Source organism: Typopeltis vanoorti, chromosome 15, assembly GCF_054136105.1.
Source record: "Typopeltis vanoorti isolate ZY-2024b chromosome 15, IOZ_Tvanoo_1.0, whole genome shotgun sequence".
Lineage (NCBI taxonomy): Eukaryota > Metazoa > Arthropoda > Arachnida > Uropygi > Thelyphonidae > Typopeltis > Typopeltis vanoorti.
The window spans coordinates 105,263,481-105,284,564 of NC_143563.1; the positions used below are offsets into that span (position 1 = coordinate 105,263,481).

The 21,084-nt window shown below is 35.5% G+C and overlaps 1 protein-coding gene across 2 annotated transcripts in view; it reads left to right on the forward strand.

The window, feature by feature from the left end:
* Nucleotides 1-21,084, forward strand: part of Tbc1d15-17 (TBC1 domain family member 15/17) — a 305,943-nt gene that overhangs the window by 257,390 nt on the left and 27,469 nt on the right. For both annotated transcript variants that reach the window (XM_090404708.1, XM_090404709.1), the window contains one exon: nucleotides 14,700-14,816. In XM_090404708.1, coding sequence (XP_090260834.1) covers nucleotides 14,700-14,816 — 117 coding nt within the window. The remainder of the gene's footprint in view (nucleotides 1-14,699; nucleotides 14,817-21,084) is intronic.

A 21,084-nucleotide genomic window follows, 5' to 3' on the forward strand; every position in this document is an offset into this window, starting at 1 on the left:
ATGTGTGATGCCCACCATGAATGGGATGTAATGTAATGCATTCAAAATGCTATTACATCACAAAAGTGATGTAATAGAAGGAATTTTAGAACTAAAGTTTGTGTTAAGTTCTGTGAATACTTGCAAGCAGGTAAAAGTAGATGGTTATTATCAGGATGTGGACCTGTTTGTTTGACCATATCATGCAACACGCATGCTTACTAGTATAGGGAACTGACATAATTGTATGTCTTTAGAAAATCTGATATTAACGTTCATGTAGAGAAGGCAATGAATATCAGGATTTACACTCTAGTATGATGTGTCATTCAGGATATTGTGGGGGTGTTTGTTTGAAGGGATATTTACTCTTGCTGCATACTTTCTCATGTTTTAGGTATCTGTGTCTACTATTAATCATGTAGATAAAGGGGTCCCCAACTGCATTATAATTATGATACCAAGATGTATTGTGATGAACATTTTCCAGTCTCATTGATAGGTCAAGGAATAGACTTTAAGTATTCCATTCCCCATATTCACCTGATTTAATTTCATTTGGCTGCTGAAGAAATTACCCTGGTGAATATTGGTTTTTATTTGCTGATGTTCACAGTGCTTCAAAGCAGTTGGTAGATTGGAACATCTGGGATAGTTCACCAAGTGTCGCAAACCATTGCTTTTAAAATATGAAAAAAGTAATTTAATTTTCTGAGGTGAGTGTGCGTGCATGCGAGAGAGAGAGAGATCGGTTGTTTATTAATGTTTCTTAGGAAAGAAGCATATGTGCATAATATATATATTTTTTATTTTATAAAATAATATATATATTTACAATATATATTTTATTTTTTATATTATTCGTAATTTTTTATGTATTATTATTATTTTTTATTGTTTCATAATTATTATGTTGGAATAATTTACCTCAACATTAGGATTTTCATATTTAATCTTCAGTTTTGTTATATTTACAGATTCAACTATTAATAGCAATTGAATCCTCAGTTAAATGTGAGGTCATATCAAAGTCTTGAAAGAGTCAAAACGACTTTCTTATTCTTACATGTTAGTGGTCATTTCAGCGTTGCAGTTAACCTCTAAGTTGCATTCACAATCTTTGCTGTGAATATAACTTAGCTGTTGTATTCATTATTGAACTTCACCTTTCTATTTGCTAAAACTCCAAGATCCTTAGCCTGATCAGTTTCTTCTAGCATAATCCTTCCAATATAATATGCCACTGTTTATCTCATTTCACCAAAGTTCATAACTTTATATTTACTGACATTGAACTAAAATCTATTTTCACATGCCTGCAATTCTGCTTATTCAAATCTTTCTACTGGTATTCCATATCATTTGCATTCTGATTATCTCCTATCTTTGCATCACCAGCGAATACGCTATTTACCAATAATTGTCTGGACACTATCAATTGTAAATTGTAGCAATTCACAATTGATACCAGCAGGCGAACCCTAATATCAGGTATGTCAACCTTTGGCTTTGATCACCTCATGCACCTTTTGAGGGAGGCTTTCCACCAATATGTGGCAACCATCAGGTGGAATTTGTCTCCATTCTTCCATCAAAGCAGCACTGAGTTCAGCAACAGATCGAGGATGTGCTGCTCAGGAACTCAATTACCGCTTCAATTCGTCCCATAGGTGTTCGACGGGGTTGAGGTCAGGACTGTGCAGACTAGGGTACTCATTTAACACCCATCTCTTCATACCATTCCATAACAGCTACAGCTTTGTGGCATGGGACATTGTCATCTATGTTCCATAAGTGTAAGCAGCACCTGATTATCCAGAATATCAAGGTACTGACTGCCTTCATGGAACTACGGACAACAACCAGTGATCCCAATCCGAACCAGCTGAATACACCCTACACCATTACTCCTCCACCATCAAACTTTACTGTTCGTACAACACACTGTGGTAACAAGCATTCACCAGGCTGCCTCCACACCCACACCCTGCCAAAAGACTAAAAACAAGTGAACCTTGATTTATCTCTTCAGAATAACATTTTCCACTGGTCAATTGTCCACTTCACATGTTCTTTGCACCAGGCCAGCCTGTCTTGTTCATTGTTGTGATGTTCAGCTATGTGCCCCTGCTCTTCCATGGAAACCCAGTAAATGGAGTTCTTTTCATACAGTATTAGTGCTCACCATAGTGTTACTGGTGCACTGGAACTCATCACAGATGGTCTGTGCTGATTGTAGTTAGTTTTTGCATATTAATATGCAAAAACTAACTACAATGCCACCCGTTTTAACACCCTCCTGTCCTTGTCAGTCATTTTTGGCAGCTGCCCTGGATGTTTTCCTGCACCAGTGATGACAGAACATCTTCATTTGTTAATCACTTCACCAACTGTTGATCCAGTTGAGTGGCAATGGCACCTATGGACATGCCACCAATGTAACAGCCCATGATGACACATCTCTTGAAGTCACTGAGTTCACGTTGTTTTGCCATACCACCTGTGTTTAACTGCTACGATGAAATACTGCTTCCTACTATCTGTACACCAGTTTTTATGTTATTAACAAACCTGGAATGTTCCTTAACAGAGGTGTTCGGACAATTATTGGTAGATAGTGTAGTATGTCTCCTGTTAAATCCTTTCCAATGTTATTAATGTAAAGATTGAATAACAGTTGACTCTAGTCTGTTCTCTAGGGTACATTACAGGTCACTTTAAATCTTGTAGAGCACCCTCCCTCCATACACCACTTTTTGATATCCATCAATCAGTCATCCTCTTATCCAAACTAGTTTATAATCAGATCCTCCAACTTATGCAGTAGCCTTCCACATTGAACCCAGTCAAAACCTTTAGCAAAGTCCAAAACTATCATGGTGTATCCATTCTCCTTGTCTAACTCAATGATTACAGTATTATAAAATATGGGCAAGTTACTTAAATGTAACCTTTCCTTAGTAAACCCATGCTGTTTATTGAAAAGTATAGATTCTCTGTCACTCCATTTCTGTATGCAATCTCTTACCAACTTTTCCAAAATCTTTACCACTTCTTCAGAGATACTCGATAGTTAAACACATCGGTCTTTGCACCATCCTTGTGCATGGGATTGTCATACACTCCTGTAGAATGTTTCCTCTGCTGAGATGCAAATTATATAGACAGGTCAGAGAATGCCAGATCAGCTGAGCATTCTTTTAGCATCTGTGCCAATAGAATCAGTCTCTATTACTAAATTTATATTCACTTTATACAACAGCTCTTGTACCTCCTCCTCCTCATACATCTTTCTTCCTCTAGTGTGGAGGTGACATTGAGCTCTATGTTGCATACACCAGGTTTATAGGTTGTAGCAAAATGGGCACTCAGTTGAACAATAACTTTTGCATCTGCCACCTGCATACCATCTGTATTAAAGAGAGTTATTCTTTCTTTCTTTTACTTGAAACATAGTGATAGAGTTCTTAGAATTTTGGTTTCTTCTTGTGCAAAATAATTTTTACTTACAAAAAGAAGGTAAAGCCATGGGCTCACCATTATTTCCCCCCCCCACCACCACCACCACCATGCTAACTTTTATATGTACGCTTTTGGGCAGTGTACTCTAAATTCCTTTACTTTAAAATCTGCAGTTTGGCAATGTTTTTGTTATCTGGCCACATGGCCATCCAACTTTAAACACCTTCCTCGGTCGCCTGAACAAACAGCATAAGTGCATATAATTTACCATTGAAAATCAAAACTCACTTCCTTTCCTGGATACACTGGTCACACGTCTTGCCTCAGTCTATCCTTTGCTATCTGCTGTAAGCCTACCAATACCTGCCAATAAATATACATACTAACTCCTACTACCCCTTCACAAAAACTTGGAGTCATTAACAAATCAAAAACAGAATTGTAATAATTTGCTCTAATGAACAAGACAAGAATTACAAATTATTAGCAATACATTTATAAACAATGTCTATATTGCAAAAAATACCATCAATAAAGTTCTTCAGAAACTTCATCAAAAAATGTAAATAACATAGATTACAGTAAAACCATAGCTATCCCACATATTAAAGGGTTATCAGATAAAATAAATGGAATTCTACACCATTACAATCTTAATGTTACTTTTAAACCACCTATAAAATTAAAAAAAACATATTCAACTCCTCCAAGGATCCCCCACCCTGGCCTACCAAATCTGTAACTTACTTTATATTACTGAAACTGGATGCACAATTCCTATCTATAAAAAAATTACACAAACAATACGTTAAATTTAACAATTTTTGGTAAAACATGCTCTCAGATCACACTCTTTACACCCTATACCAAATTGATTGGAAAGTTACCTGCTCCTTACATCATACAAAAACCTGGTATTCATACCAGGTTTTTGTATGATGTAAGGAGCAGGTACCTTTAAAGAAGTATATGAAATTTTGATCAACTGTCCTGTTCTAAACAATAATGGTGGCATAAAAATCCCAAGAATTTGGATAGTGAACCTTCAGCCCACTTAAGTTCTTTAGCCCTTATTGGCCACCGTCTATACTGTTTTGTTCTAATTTATCTGTTAGTAATTATTTTAGTATTTATTTAATTGTGAAAAGGTTTTATTTTTACCAGAGGTCAGGCCAAAATGTTAATGGTTGACCAAATTACTGTGACTTGAGCACACTATGTAGATTGTAACATAGCTTGTTTCTTTGTGTTAATAAATCCTGAATGAAAGAGAATTTATTCTAAATTATTTCATTCAGATCTAACAAGTAACAAAATTCCAGGAGCAATATTTGTACATTAGTAAAATTAAAGTTGATTCTGAATTATCGATAAGGTTCATAACTTAAATATTTTCCTTATGCCTTGTACTGTTATTAGTTCTCGTGAAGTTATCAGAACTTGAAAATATGTAAGGATTATATTAGTGTGCGAATATCTGAGTCATACTACTAGTGAACTAAGCAGATTAGGAATGAAGGCCTGAGGCAGTCATGTACATGAGGACTGAACTGCGTGCAGAAGTTTCCTATAAACACGCTAGGAGGAGTGACGGCACTGGGTGCAAGAAAATTTAGGTGCTGAGAGAAAGAATGTAACGTAAGAGGGAGAACATTGTGACAAAGATATATAGAGCTGGGCAACGCAAACTCGAGGCTTTTTTCTCCTTTTTTTCCTGTTGTGCTGGTCATCTAGTTCTGGAGTTCCCAAGGACGGCAGTAGGAGTACGATCGAAGCGGACAATGTCGGTAGGCAGCCCGGCGGTCAAGCAGAAATCCAGTTCTCGAGTACAGACCTTGACTCTGCGGAGAATGCAGTGTAGACCACGAAGTTATGTCGGACCACTTGATCCAATCGCAGCAGACCAGATTTGCCTACACCGAAGGAACCGAGTCATGACAGAACCCACAAGTCCGTTTTATTACGAAGAGTTATGCAGATGTAGGATCAAAGAGACCCAGACATCCTACAGATGATCAAGGAGGATGCCAAGGAATTCCAGAATCCCTGGTAAAGTAATATCTTATTCAATTTACTTGTGTACTGAGAGAAGTAATAGTAGTGTGAGAAAAGAACTGATTAGTTACTAGATTTACAGTGTGTGATAGGACTTTAGAAAACCAGAATCTTAATGGGGAACAATAAAGTCATAGGATTGAGAATTGTAAGGATTTGTGTTAAATGAATTATAGCATGTTTAGTTTGTTAGTTCCTAGTTCTGAGAATTGTTAAATGATTAGCTGGAAATGTTAAGCTATTAGGAGTTTAAACTTAGCTTTATAAGAGATATAGAATTGTGTAATGAGATGTTAAGAATGATCTGGAGATGTTTTGTTAACTAACATTAGCCTCTATGATACCTTTAGTTTTTAACCACATAATTGGTGTTATTTCTATCTCACTTAGTTCAATGAATAAATCCATTTTTGTCAATCAAATAGCCTGCCTGATCTTGGTCTCATTGCACCACTCATGAAAATTTGAATCTGTGCGGAATTAACGTTTAAAGATAGCTACGACTGCAGAGAAATGTAAGATTTGCATGACATTAAAGTTTAGAACAGAAAATATAGATTTAAGGAATAGTGTGCATTTCTGATTGCTAGATCCTTGACAATGAAATTTCCTCTTGTCTAGAATTTTGGATGGCGCAGCATAATCAAATAAATTTTTCCTAAATTTGAAGAAGGATTAGCACCAGAATTGAAACAAAGGAATTGGCTCTTGCCAGAGGCAATCCCTTTGTTAGCTAAGTTTGCACACACTATTAGTAAATTAAGTGGCGGCCAAGAGCTGATTGCACGACCGAGAAGAAATTAAATAATAGTTAAGAAACATCATATAGCAACACTCCACCATGTATTTGATCTTGTTAGACTCCACTTCACACAATATAGCTTCAAAATCTTGTTACCTTCCTAAAAATACTGTGTGTATTCTTTACCCCCAGTACCAGTTAGCACATTTATTTATGCAAGCCAGGTTGACTAATACCGATAATCTGAAACCATATCGTATTAACCAAGGCAACAACTCAACCCCTTTTTTCCCTTATACTTCTGACATTTGGGTATGGACATAAATTGACTCTATTCTTTTTTTGTATACTCACCTTGTTAGTCTGCATGACCCTGTACAGATTTCAGATTCCTGTTTATATTTAATGCTCGCTTCATTTAAACAGACATCTTTACTCTTAATAAGTCTGAAACAGACAAACACACAATCATCTTTTCGTCATAAATCCTCTATTATTAATACTATTTATATGATTAATAATAGAGGATACTATCTATATCATTAAAATTAGATAACTTCGTTGCTCTTATTCACAGATTCTCACCACTCTTCCCATCTTAATCGAGTTTCTCTGACTCTTCATATTAAATCTCATACCAATAAATATTTCTCCAGACTCATGATACCAAACACATTCAAGTTCATGCTGCTCCTTTTATATAAATTCCTTCTTCTTTCAAACTCACTCTGCTTGTCCAAAAACATGCAGCCATTCTTTCTATACTGGCAACACATTGAATTGTTTGCCATCATTACATTTCTTCCTTCCAGAACTACCATCTCTTTTATTTTAATTTTTTAATTTTCTCAGAATTGTCTTGAAAAATCTCAAGATTCTGTGTTTTCCAAACTGTTTTTGTTAAGCTGCTATTTTATTCCACACTGATATAGTGCCCTAAAACACCACTGCTTTGTTTATTTTAAGACCTGGGGTTATTGTTTACTGTTCAGCTTTACTGATCTAGTTTCTGGTCCTAGAACCAATGAAGGGCATGCTGCTGCAAGAACTTACTTTAAACTTTTCCATTTTAATGGGTAGCAGTAAAGCAGTTCTGCAAGAATAGTACTTAGTTGAAACAGTTCCCATGAATAAATAATCCAGCTGCCAGATTATACCCAGATAGAGTCTGGGCATAGGGGTTACTTGCAGCTGTAATTCCTAACACTCAACTGTGTAGTCATCATAAATAATTTCAAAAACACCACAATCAGGCATGTTTTGCCACAAAGAAATCTCAGAATATCAAAACACAATAACAAAAATCCAATTAAAAAATTGGTTCCATATTCACCTATACCAGTAATTGTGGTCTGACACATGAGTGATGTGCATTACCATTTACAGGCATCTAAACCTGACTTGTTATTTCTAACAGAATTTAAGGTGGTGCTATTCAGAAGTGGGCAGTCTTATTAATCTTTTTTCAGATGCTCTATTTCTGCCTTATACCTCTTCTGTAAGTATCCTTATGGATGGCCTTCCACTGATCTACCATTCCTCTGCTTTCCCTTAAATCTGTAAACACATAAACAACCATTCCCCCCCCCCCCCCCCAAAATCTTCTAAGCCAACTTCTACCCTCCTCTTCTTCTGTGCTTGGTTCTTTTTCGAGTGGTCTTTCCCATGCTATCCATACTGGTCACAATTTCCAATTACTCAAAGAAAAAAATAACCAATTCCTTTTTTCTTCTTAATCCTTGTCAACAGCACTAATTTGCTATAGGTTTTGTAGCCTCTCCTGTATGAAGTTGATAAAAAAAGAAATAAATACAATAAAAAATTTGGCAGTGACAGCCAGAAAGATCAAAGGTTCCAGCTTTGATTTCTGCTGGCTTTAGTTCTGCCTTGTTTCCCCTCCCCCTCCATCTTTAACATTTGATTATTCCAGTATTTTGACCTAGCTCTGGTCTAGAGGTAGTGTGATCATATATGTATTTCTACTGACCACATTAAAAAATATTTCAGTTATTGCATTAAATTAAATAGTCCAGAAAATTTCCTTGCCATCCCTCCCAAAAAAATTAAAGCCTGCAGAAGACTATCCAAAAAAAAACTACAAATTTCATCAAAATCTAAAAGCAAAAGCAAATGCTGTATACAGATGGACAGACCACTGCTAATAGATGCATAAAATTTTTTTTGAGTTTGTTAATGTAAATCCCATCCAAAGGCTGTTTGCCAATCCACAGTACTCATATTAATGTACTCTGAGAGTTCAGTAATACAAAAACCCTACTCTAGATACTAAACATTGAACTTTGGATGGGGGGGACTTTAGGTTCCCAATAAGCAATTTTTTGGTCTTGCAATGTGATGAAATTCATCTACCACCTATGAACATTCACAAGTGTGGAAGTGGTTAGCATATCCACTCAACAGTGGATATCTGACCACCATTGTCATCGCGTGCCCATTTCAGTCAAATGTGCTGCTGTTACAAAATTCATGCCAATTTGACTGTATGATTGCATTTTATTGATGTATGAAAGTTTTAAGAGTACATAGTGCATCAGCACTCATCTTAATTGGTCCAGTAAAATTAATTATAGGATAACTTTGAATACTTTATTTATCAATTCATTGCAACCAAATCTGCATAGAGTGTGTGTGGGGGGGGGGGGGGACAATGTGTTTGCTTTAAGATATATTAGAAAACGATAATAAAGGAGAATGTTCTATTTGGTTGGTGTATTTGAATTACTCAAAGGTGTAGATATGTGAACCATCATTTATAAACCATGTGAGAATGGGGAGGTGTAAAGGAAAGAATAAGTGTGAGTAGAAATATTTTCATTAATGGCAAATGAATTATTAATTATTAACATTTGCGATATGTGTGTCCTATAAGTTGCTGGGTAGAGCAAATAGTAGCATAGTAGTAGTGTTTTATTTGAATAAAGGTTGAATTTCTTGACACGACTATTAAATTATTTAAGGAATTTACAAACGTATACTGGAATATTAATTAAAAGATGCTTTAATAAATACGTCCTATATTTCAGCAATGTCACATTACCATCTTCATGGGAACACACAAATATGGCACGTGCATTCAAGCACTACAAAAAGCAAACGAGGCAGAAGATAAGAAACTACTGTTGTTCCTAAAGTCCTAATGGTGCCCTCTAGCGAGCTATATTGGGTTGTCTTGGTCGTTGGGCTGATGTTCCTCATGATGTAAGTCTCCCAAATTTGGGGCAGTCTCATGCACCCAAATTTGTTGAGGTTTGGAATGTTTTTTAGAACTGAGGCTGATTCTATGAATAATCTTTAACTTAAACTTGCTGCGGTGTATTACTTTGGCTTTCTTCCAGTGTATTCTGTGGCGGGTATCTAGAGCATGGTCTGCAAGTCCGGAGTGGCTGTACTGGTGAAACCAGATGTAGTCTTTGTGTTCTGAAATCCTGATATTCGCTGTCCTGTCTGTTTGGCCAAAGTAGGACAGTTTACAGCTGCAATGGACCTAGTATACTCCAGGTAGGTCTTGGGGAAGTGGTTAATCGTTGGTAGAGCAGATAAGGGATGCCAACTTTTTATATGGTCTGTAACAAGAAGTCAGGTCATATTTTTTACGGATTTTGGTTATTTTCTCAGAGGTACCCTGGATGTAGGGAATGGTGATAGATTTAGGGTAATCTTTATTGTGAAGGGGGGGGGGTTACTGGTTTTAATATTTTTTGGGGGTTGTAGCCATTGGCTAAGAAAGTATTAAGGATGTGGTTTAGTTCAGTGGTTAGAGCATTGTCATCTGAACAGATTAATTTTGCCCTGTTATATAATGTTTTAATAACCCCATATTGTTGTAACAGCAAATATCAGGATTTCAGAACACAAAGACTACATCTGGTTTTACCAATACAGCCACTCTGGGCTTGCAGATCATGCTCTAGATACCCGCCACAGAATATGTTGGAAGAAAGCCAAAGTAATACATTGCAGCAAGTTTAAGTACAAAAGATTATTCATAGAATCAGACTCAGCTCTAAAAAATGTTCCAAACTTCAACAAATTTGAGTGCATGAGACTGCCCCAAATTTGGGAAACTTACATCATGAGAACATCAGCCCAACGACCAAGACAACCCAATATAGCTCGCTAGAGGGCACCATTAGGACTTTAGGAACAACAGTAGTTTCTTCTGCCTCGTTTGCTTTTTGTAGTGCTTGAATGCATGTGCCATATTTGTGTGTTCCCATGAAGATGGTAATGTGACATTGCTGAAATATAGGAAGTATTTATTAAAGTTTCTTTTAATTAATATTCCAGTATACGTTGTAAATTCCTTAAATAATTTAATAGTCGTGTCAGGAAATTCAACCTTTATTCAAATAAAACACTACTACTATGCTACTATTTGCTCTACCCAGCAACTTATAGGACACACATATTGCAAATGTTAATAATTAATAATTCATTTGCCATTAATGAAAATATTTCTACTCACACTTATTCTTTCCTTTACACCTCCCCATTCTCACATGGTTTATAAATGTGGTTCACATATCTACACCTTTGAGTAATTCAAATACACCAACCAAATAGAACATTCTCCTTTATTATCGTTTTCTAATATATCTTAAAGCAAACACTTTGTTCTCCCCCCCCCCCACACTCTATGCAGATTTGGTTGCAATGAATTGATAAATAAAGTATTCAAAGTTATCCTATAATTAATTATACTGGACCAATTAAGATGAGTGCTGATGCACTATGTACTCTTAAAACTTTCATACATCAATAAAATGCAATCATACAGTCAAATTGGCATAAATTTTGTAACAGCAGCATATTTGACTGAAATGGGCACGCGATGCCAATGGTAGTCAGATATCCACTGTTGAGTGGATATGCTAACCACTTCCACACTTGTGAATGTTCATAGGTGGTAGATGAATTTCATCACATTGCAAGACCAAAAAATTGCTTATTGGGAACCTAAAGTCCCCCCCCATCCAAAGTTCAATGTTTAGTATCTAGAGTAGGGTTTTTGTATTACTGAACTCTCAGAGTACATTAATATGAGTACTGTGGATTGGCAAACAGCCTTTGGATGGGATTTACATTAACAAACTCAAAAAAAATTTTATGCATCTATTAGCAGTGGTCTGTCCATCTGTATACAGCATTTGCTTTTGCTTTTAGATTTTGATGAAATTTGTAGGTTTTTTTTGGATAGTCTTCTGCAGGCTTTAATTTTTTTGGGAGGGATGGCAAGGAAATTTTCTGGACTATTTAATTTAATGCAATAACTGAAATATTTTTTAATGTGGTCAGTAGAAATACATATATGATCACACTACCTCTAGACCAGAGCTAGGTCAAAATACTGGAATAATCAAATGTTAAAGATGGAGGGGGAGGGGAAACAAGGCAGAACTAAAGCCAGCAGAAATCAAAGCTGGAACCTTTGATCTTTCTGGCTGTCACTGCCAAATTTTTTATTGTATTTATTTCTTTTTTTTATCAACTTCATACAGGAGAGGCTACAAAACCTATAGCAAATTAGTGCTGTTGACAAGGATTAAGAAGAAAAAAGGAATTGGTTATTTTTTCTTTGAGTAATTGGAAATTGTGACCAGTATGGATAGCATGGGAAAGACCACTCGAAAAAGAACCAAGCACAGAAGAAGAGGAGGGTAGAAGTTGGCTTAGAAGATTTTAGGGGGGGGGGGGCATGGTTGTTTATGTGTTTACAGATTTAAGGGAAAGCAGAGGAATGGTAGATCAGTGGAAGGCCATCCATAAGGATACTTACAGAAGAGGTATAAGGCAGAAATAGAGCATCTGAAAAAAGATTAATAAGACTGCTCACTTCTGAATAGCACCACCTTAAATTCTGTTAGAAATAACAAGTCAGGTTTAGATGCCTGTAAATGGTGATGCACATCACTCATGTGTCAGACCACAATTACTGGTATAGGTGAATATGGAACCAATTTTTTAATTGGATTTTTGTTATTGTGTTTTGATATTCTGAGATTTCTTTGTGGCAAAACGTGCCTGATCTGTGGTGTTTTTGAAATTATTTATGATGACTACATAGCTGAGTGTTAGGAACCCCTATGATCAGACTCTGTCTGGGTATAATCTGGCAGCTGGATTATTTATTCATGGGAACTGTTTTAACTAAGTACTATTCTTGCAGAACTCCTTTACTGCTACCTATTAAAATGGAAAAGTTTAAAGTTCTTGCAGCAGCATGCCCTTCATTGGTTCTAGGACCAGAAACTAGATCAGTTCGTAGGATACTATGCCCTATAAAGCTGAACAGTAAACAGTAACCAGGTCTTAAAATAAACAAAGCAGTGGTGTTTTAGGGCACTATATCAGTGTGGAATAAAATAGCAGCTTAACAAAAACAGTTTGGAAAACACAGAATCTTGAGATTTTTCAAGACAATTCTGAGAAAATTAAAAAATTAAAATAAAAGAGATGGTAGTTCTGGAAGGAAGAAATGTAATGATGGCAAACAATTCAATGTGTTGCCAGTATAGAAAGAATGGCTGCATGTTTTTGAATGAGCAGAGTGAGTTTGAAAGAAGAAGGAATTTATATAAAAGGAGCAGCATTAACTTGAATGTGTTTGGTATCATGAGTCTGGAGAAATATTTATTGGTATGAGATTTAATATGAAGAGTCAGAGAAACTCGATTAAGATGGGAAGAGTGGTGAGAATCTGTGAATAAGAGCAACGAAGTTATCTAATTTTAATGATATAGATAGTATCCTCTATTATTAATCATATAAATATTATTAATAATAGAGGATTTATGACGAAAAGATGATTGTGTGTTTGTCTGTTTCAGACTTATTAAGAGTAAAGATGTCCGTTTAAATGAAGCAAGCATTAAATATAAACAGGAATCTGAAATCTGTACAGGGTCATGCAGACTAACAAGGTGAGTATACAAAAAAAGAATAGAGTCAATTTATGTCCATACCCAAATGTCAGAAGTATAAGGGAAAAAAGGGGTTGAGTTGTTGCCTTTTTTAATACAATATGGTTTTAGATTATCGGTATTAGTCAACCTGGCTTGAATAAATAAATGTGCTAACTGGTACTGGGGGTAAAGGATACACACAGTATTTTTAGGAAGGTAACAAGATTTTGAAGCTATATTGTGTGAGGTGGAGTCTAACAAGATCAAATACATGGTGGAGTGTTGCTATATGATGTTTCTTAACTATTATTTAATTTCTTCTCAGTCGTGCAATCAGCTCTTGGCCACCACTTAATTTACTGATAGTGTGTGCAAACTTAGCTGACAAAGGGATTGCCTCTGGCAAGAGCCAATTCCTTTGTTTCAATTCTGATGCTAATCCTTCTTCAAATTTAGGAAAAATTTATTTGATTATGCTGCGCCATCCAAAATTCTAGACAAGAGGAAATTTCATTGTCAAGGATCTAGCAATCAGAAATGTACACTATTCCTTAAATCTATATTTTCTGTTCTAAACTTTAATGTCATACAAATCTTACATTTCTCTGCAGTCGTAGCTATCTTTAAACGTTAATTCTGCACAGATTCAAATTTTCATGAGTGGTGTTGCATACCATGCTCTATATACCTGCCACACTGGAAGAAAGCCAAAGTAATACACCGCAGCAAGTTTAAGTTAAAGATTATTCATAGAATTAGCCCAGTTCTAAAAAACATTCCAAACCTCAGCAAATTTGGGTGCATGAGACTGCCCCAAATTTGGGAGACTTACATCATGAGAACATCAGCCCAACGACCAAGACAACCCAATATAGCTCACTAGAGGGCACCATTAGGACTTTAGGAACAACAGTAGTTTCTTATCTTTTGCCTCGTTTGCTTTTTGTAGTGCTTGAGTGTACATGCCATATTTGTGTGTTCCCATGAAGATGGTAATGTGACATTGCCGAAAAATAGGAAGTATTTATTAAAGTTTCTTTTAATTAATATTCCAGTATACATTGCAACTTCCTTAAATAATTTAATAGTCATGAATTTCCTGACAGTTGTTTCATTGATTCTCATCAGAGACCATGAAGAATCCAAAATACTTTACTAACTCATGTTTGAAAGATTACTTCAAAGATGTATTTTGAATGTGATAAATATGAAGGAAATGTATTAATGAAGAAAGATCTTGATTGACATTAAGAAAATGTTATTAAAATAGTTATGAGCAAACTCTTCATGAATTCTTCAGTTCAATTCCATGGCAATTTATGTTAACAATTGTATTTTTGTAAGCTCTACAAACTTGTAGTTATAAGAGTTTATGACAACTTAAACTCACACTTGAAACTTTTAGTTTCAAAGCCAAATGTTGTTTTCTTACTAATTATTAAATAACAACAGATGTTAATTCTTCATTGATGCATTTATTAGTTCTGGTCCCATGCAGAAAGCTGATAGTTGACGATTAATTTTTCTCTCCCTTCAAGGTTCTTTGGACTGATCTTCCATGCAAGAATTTTCATCTTTTAATATGTTTAGCAATACTTTATGCCCAGAAAGATACAATAATGGAAAACAGATTTGGATTGAGTGAGATTCTGAAGGTGAGTTTATTGTTACTTATAGTATATAATTTTCATAAGTTTAATATTATTTCTTTATATAAAGAGTGTGCCCATCTGAATTTTGCTACAGTTTGGTTGTCCAAGTGGATAGCATACATCCTCTCCATCCAACATGATGTGGACTCTAATTCCAGTTACATCATGAATGTGTGAGAAAGTCTATGCAATAGACATTTTATTGCTCTTTGTGTGACCACTATCCTGCTTTATTGGAGGTTTGAAAAATTACTATGTTCATTAACTAGTGTAGGGTTCCTGGAATATGTAACCATAGCCCATCCATTTTTTTATAGTGTGAATCTCAGGTGTGAGATTCACATTTAAAAATAAGTTATAGCTTTATTATAAGTACGAGCAGGTGGAGACATTGTCCTCAGTATTCATTATCCATCATTTTATAAGACAGATAAACCTTCCAGATAAAAAATTCCAGAGAATACACATAATTTGCATGCTCTACAGATAGGATTAACCATCTCTTCAATATTAATTGGGTTACTGCACAGATGAATGGTCTGTTTGGCACTTATGCAAAACTTGGACTGTCACAACCAAGGTACTTGAGTGTGACAGACTATTAAGCATAATGAGCGAGATTATATTCTGTCCATCTGCTTTGTCCTGTTAATCATGTCTTCAGTTTAGGAAATAACCAGAAATCAGATGAAGCAGAGTCCAGGCTGTAATGAGGGTGGTTCACAACTTCAAACTCTTTGATAGCTGTTGAAGTAAATGTGCTAATGTGGGACCATGCATTGTCTTGTTGCAAAAGCACTGGTCTTCCTTGGGGCAGAGATTATTATTTATTGTTTCAGCATTTTTATGGCCTTGCTTCTTTGTGAATTTAATATTTTGTGCCTTTCACCATTCGATCCTGATGAATTACAATTTTTTTGTTCCAAAAGATCATCAGCATGCACATAGAAGGTTGAGTTTTGAACCTTCTCTGCTGTAATGTGCATTCTTACTTCCCTTGCTAAGGCAGGATGGCAATGTTCCATGGACTAAATGTTTATTTCAGGGTTTTAATAATGATTTCTTAGCATTGTCAGGAAACACATTGTTGAGGGTACTAATTGTGCATACAATTTCTTGTAGCCAAATTCTGTAACAATTGGCTTGTGCTAATCCAGTATGTGTAAGTAGTAGTGATCTCTGACTTACTAAATCACTTAAGGAATTGACAACGTAGATACGAATATAAATTAAATTACACTTTAATAAACATTTCCGATATTTCGGCAACATCACGTTGCCATCTTTAAAAGGAACTTACAAAAAAAAAAGGCACGTGCACGTAGGCACTACAACACAGTAACTGAGAATGAAATGATGAAGCTATTGTTCTCCTAAAATTCCTGATGATGCCCTCTAGTGGGCCAAGTAGGTGTTCTCGGCCGTTCGGCTGAAAATCTACTCATGTAAGCCTCCCAAATTTGGTTGTATGAGACTGCCCCAAATTTGGGAGGCTTACATCAGTAGACCTTCAGCCCAACGGCCAAGAACACCTACTTAGCCTGCTAGAGGACACCATCAGGACTTTTAGGAGAACAATAGCTTCATCACTTCATTCTCAGTTACTGTGTTGTAGTGCCTACGTACACGTGCCTTTTTTTGTAAGCTCCTTTTGAAGATGGCAACGTGACATTGCCGAAATATTTATTAAAGTGTAATTTAATTTATATTCGTATCTACGTTGTCAATTCCTTAAGTGATTTAGTAATGCATAACTAACGTATAAGCCTGTCTACGTGATCTCTGACTTATTCACAAATTTTTCTCATTAACTTTCAGATTTCTTCTGCCTACAGATATCATCAGTTTCAGTTTTTTGGCTGCCCAATTCATGATTGGTCATTATTGTAACTGCCATCACCATTTCTTGTTCCTTCTCAGTAATGTACAGTACTCAAATTTGCCATCAAATGCAATTATTCTGTGTCAATTTTGTACACTTGGGAAAATTTATAAAAGACTTATTTGTTGTGCGCATGAGATAATACAACGTGGCTAAACTGTTTCAAGAAGACTGTGCACTGCACAGGCATTACTTTCTGTAGGCCCAGTGTATAATTGAAATATGCTTTACATTCCCTTATAGTCATCCTCTTGCAGTTTACATAAAATCATGTCTTTCTAGTGAGGTTTCCAACTAGTAGACACCTCACTGTTGACTTTCACAATCATTTATAACAAACTACTAAAAAGTCCCATACTATTTTTACGAAAGCTGGCTATGACAATCTATTCTTGTGTTCCTATGAGTTTGCTCTAGTGAGTTCAGTAGTATTAACAAGTTCACATTGGAAAGTGTTTCTCACGTTTATCGTACCCACGGAACTTCTCATGACCGTTTGTGTGCCACTTCAATTGCAATTGAAGTGGCACACAAATTGAAGTGGCAATTGAAGGACCTCAATTGCAATTGTTTGGTGTACTATATACTGCCCCATGTCTAATAAGAAGGACCTCAATTGTTTGGTGTACTATATACCGCTCCATGTCTAATAAGAAGGACCTCAATTGTTTGGTGTACTATATACCGCCCCATGTCTAATAAGGACCTCAATTGTTTGGTGTACTATATACCGCCCCATGTCTAATAAGAAGGACCTCAATTGTTTGGTGTACTATATACCGCCCCATGTCTAATAAGAAGGACCTCAGTTGTTTGGTGTACTATATACCGCCCCATGTCTAATAAGAAGGACCTCAATTGTTTGGTGTACTATATACCACCCCATGTCTAATAAGAAGGACCTCAATTGCAATTGTTTTGTGTACTATATACCGCCCCATGTCTAATAAGAAAGATCTCAATTGCAATTGTTTTGTTTACTATATACCGGCCCATGTCTAATAAGAAGGACCACAATTGCACCACCACGTCGTCAAGATCAGAGCAACAAAAGAAGTCACTTTGCTATTAGGCTGGCTCACTGAGAAAGTTTATTAGCATGTTAGTACTGATACTCTTTTGGTAGAATTTTATTTGAAGTTAGCATTTGTGATCTGTCTTAATGACGTTGAAAATTTCAAATGTAGTCAATGTAATTGAATTATATGAAAATTTGGACAAATTTTCATGTAATTGAAAATTTGGACAAATGTTAGGACAATTGTTTTTAGTTAAATGCTGTGTTTGGCAGTCTAACAAATGGTTTTGCTTTCGTCTCTACAGCATAATTTCTGTACGAGGGAACAAGCGTTTCATTAGGTAGTGCCATTTTTATCCCAATTGTCTCTAATTGCTATTTGTTGACAGATATATTACACAGACTGCAAATGTCTCTGTACCTTATTCAGTGATACAATAAAACTACTTATTTTTCTTGCTTCTGCAGTATAGCGGCTGTTAGGGAGGGCATGTTGTTCACTATATAGGGACAGCTGCTTCCAGTCTTCTGATAGTATACTCATAGGGAGTAAAAATTGAAAGTGAAATCAAATGAAATATATATAAAAAAAGGTTAGAAATACACATAACAAGCACAATAAATTGTACAAGATGATTTTCTCCTCCGTCAACCCATGTGTTCCTGTCGGTACACAATAAATAACGGAAAAAACTCACGTAGCAAGATTATTTATTAGTATGCTTTTCGCCTGTGTGTCACAGGCATCTTCAGTACATTAAGCTCAAAATTAAACACTAACTGACAATTCCAAAAAGCGCCACCTAAGCAGCTGGTGTAAGATAACTAAAAAGGTCAATAACTTTCCTATAAAAAAAAAAAAAAATTAATACAATAAAAAGTTAGGAAAGATTAGCCGATTTGTAAAGTACTATCTCCCATAAAGGGGATAGACGTAAGCCGTCGGATCTGTTTAAGTTAGGAGAATGAAGTAGAGTTTCACATGTTTCTTTATAAAGGCGTTCCACGAGAAACTGACTTTTGTGAAGAACTCTTGTCTTTCTCCAATGAACTCTGTGTCTAGTGAAGATGGCATGTTCAGAAAGTCCAGACTTTTCAGGTTTAAAGTATTCAATATAAGATTGGTGTTCTTCTAGCCGAATAGAGGCAGTTCTTCCCATTTGTCCGAAATAAGATAATCCACAAGAGCACGGAATCTGGTAGACACCTGGATGATTAAGATGTGGAAGTTTGTCCTTAGGAGAAGTGAGAAAGGTGGAGATTTTTCTAAACGGCCGAAAGGCAACAAAAATATTCAGTGGTTTTAAAGCTTTTGCTATACGTTCACTGATGCCTTGTACATAAGGGATAGTAATGCACGTTATTTCCTCTGTGTTTGAAGAGGAAGACATATTAAAACTACTCAAAGTTCTTTTAATGAAGCAATTCTTATAACCATTAGATAGAAAGGAAGAAGTTATGTATTGTAGTTCTTTCTGTAAAAGCTCCTCTGTAGAACAAAAGGAGTGGGCCCGATGAACCAGTGTTTTAATAGTTCCTGCCTTTTGACTGGGATGGTGATGAGATTCCGCATGGATATAATGGCCTGTATGAGTCTTCTTTCTATAAACTGAGAAATGTAGGTTACCATCTGGTTGGTGAAGAATTATCCCCTTTATGGGAGATAGTACTTTACAAATCAGCTAATCTTTCCTAACTTTTTATTGTATTAATTTTTTTTTTTAGGAAAGTTATTGACCTTTTTAGTTATCTTACACCAGCTGCTTAGGTGGCGCTTTTTGGAATTGTCAGTTAGTGTTTAATTTTGAGTTTAATGTACTGAAGATGCCTGTGACACACAGAAAATTATACTAATAAATAATCTTTCTATGTGAGTTTTTTCCGTTATTTATTGTGTACCGATATGTCTACTCACGGTTTGCCTCTTTTAAAACTTGTGTTCCTGTCGCACCCACGTGAATCATCACCTGGTCAGCGTTATTAGATTGTAGGATTAGCCCCTCTCTATAATTATTTACTAAGCTAGCAATGTATACAGTCGCTGTTTCCCTTATTGGTTGGTGATTTATCCTTTTTTTTAATTATGCCCATCATAAATGCAAATATGCTAGTCCAGAGTTTATAGGATCAGGTTTATAGGTCCAGAGTTTATAGGATTCACTTCATCCCCAGATATTTACAACACAAGCACACATATAATATCACAGATGTAAATTATTCATTGTCAATTTTCCAGTACTGAAAGTATTTTTATTGATGCCTATTCTTTCTCTTCCTTATACTTAATATTTTTTACATCTTGTTTTTAGTAAATCAAGTATAGTAACTAACACTCAAATATATCATTCTTTAATTCTATTCTATTCTAATATATTAAAAAAATATTGTTTTTTAATATATTACTCCCTATACCCCCCCCGCCACTATGCAGGATTAATTACAGTCTAAGAAACTGTCACAAAAAGCATCGCTTCCGATGACAAAGGAACAAATTTTGCATGAACAAAATTGCTGGTGGTACAGTAATTCCACTGGCTTCGCCAGATGGTTAGGTTTACATTGAGAGAGAGATGATCACCGCAATGTGATCATGTTAAGAAACAATTTCAATAGTTTATTTGGTTGATGCATTAGCCAAGAAAGTAATAATTGATTAACCATCATTTACAAAGTTCAGCACTATACCTTCACCACATTCATTTTAAATCTGAAGTACTTTTCATACATGCAGTGCATGAAACATGCTCCAGTTGCTGCCAACAGTATCATCATTTTAGTAATTATGTTACTATGTATGGAGACTTTTTTTTATATCGTGTCATATTTAGCAACCGTTGAAGTGTATTAAGCATATTTAGAATGATTGGAAGGAACTACACCTGCACAGTTTATTGTCAAGAGTAAGGAATAGAGCCTAACAGTGTGCTTTCACTGAGGATTTTTAAGGACACACACCAATTAATCTGACTCATTTTTCCATAAAGAAACTTCAATTTTTTTTTCAAAGGACTGAATTTTTTATAAATATATTCAGAATTGGTTAAGTGTATATTTGTACAAAAATATTTGGTTGCAAGATTATTTAGTTTTTCTCAGCTTGCAAATATTTTTGTATATCTCTGGTTACTTCCTGATTAATCCTTGCTGTAAATAGAAGAGAATAATCAGGTCTTTATCTGTGTAAGATTATCTCCTATATATTGATAGATAAATTAATAGGTGTATAATAACAGTGACTATCTTTGAATTAGGATATAAGATTGTTATAGTTGGTTAAAATTGATTATCTTCTATTCAAAAATTGCACTTTCCATTTTGTCCTCCAAAACATTTCATACTTGTGTCAAAGGTTTGATCTCAAATAGTTTTCA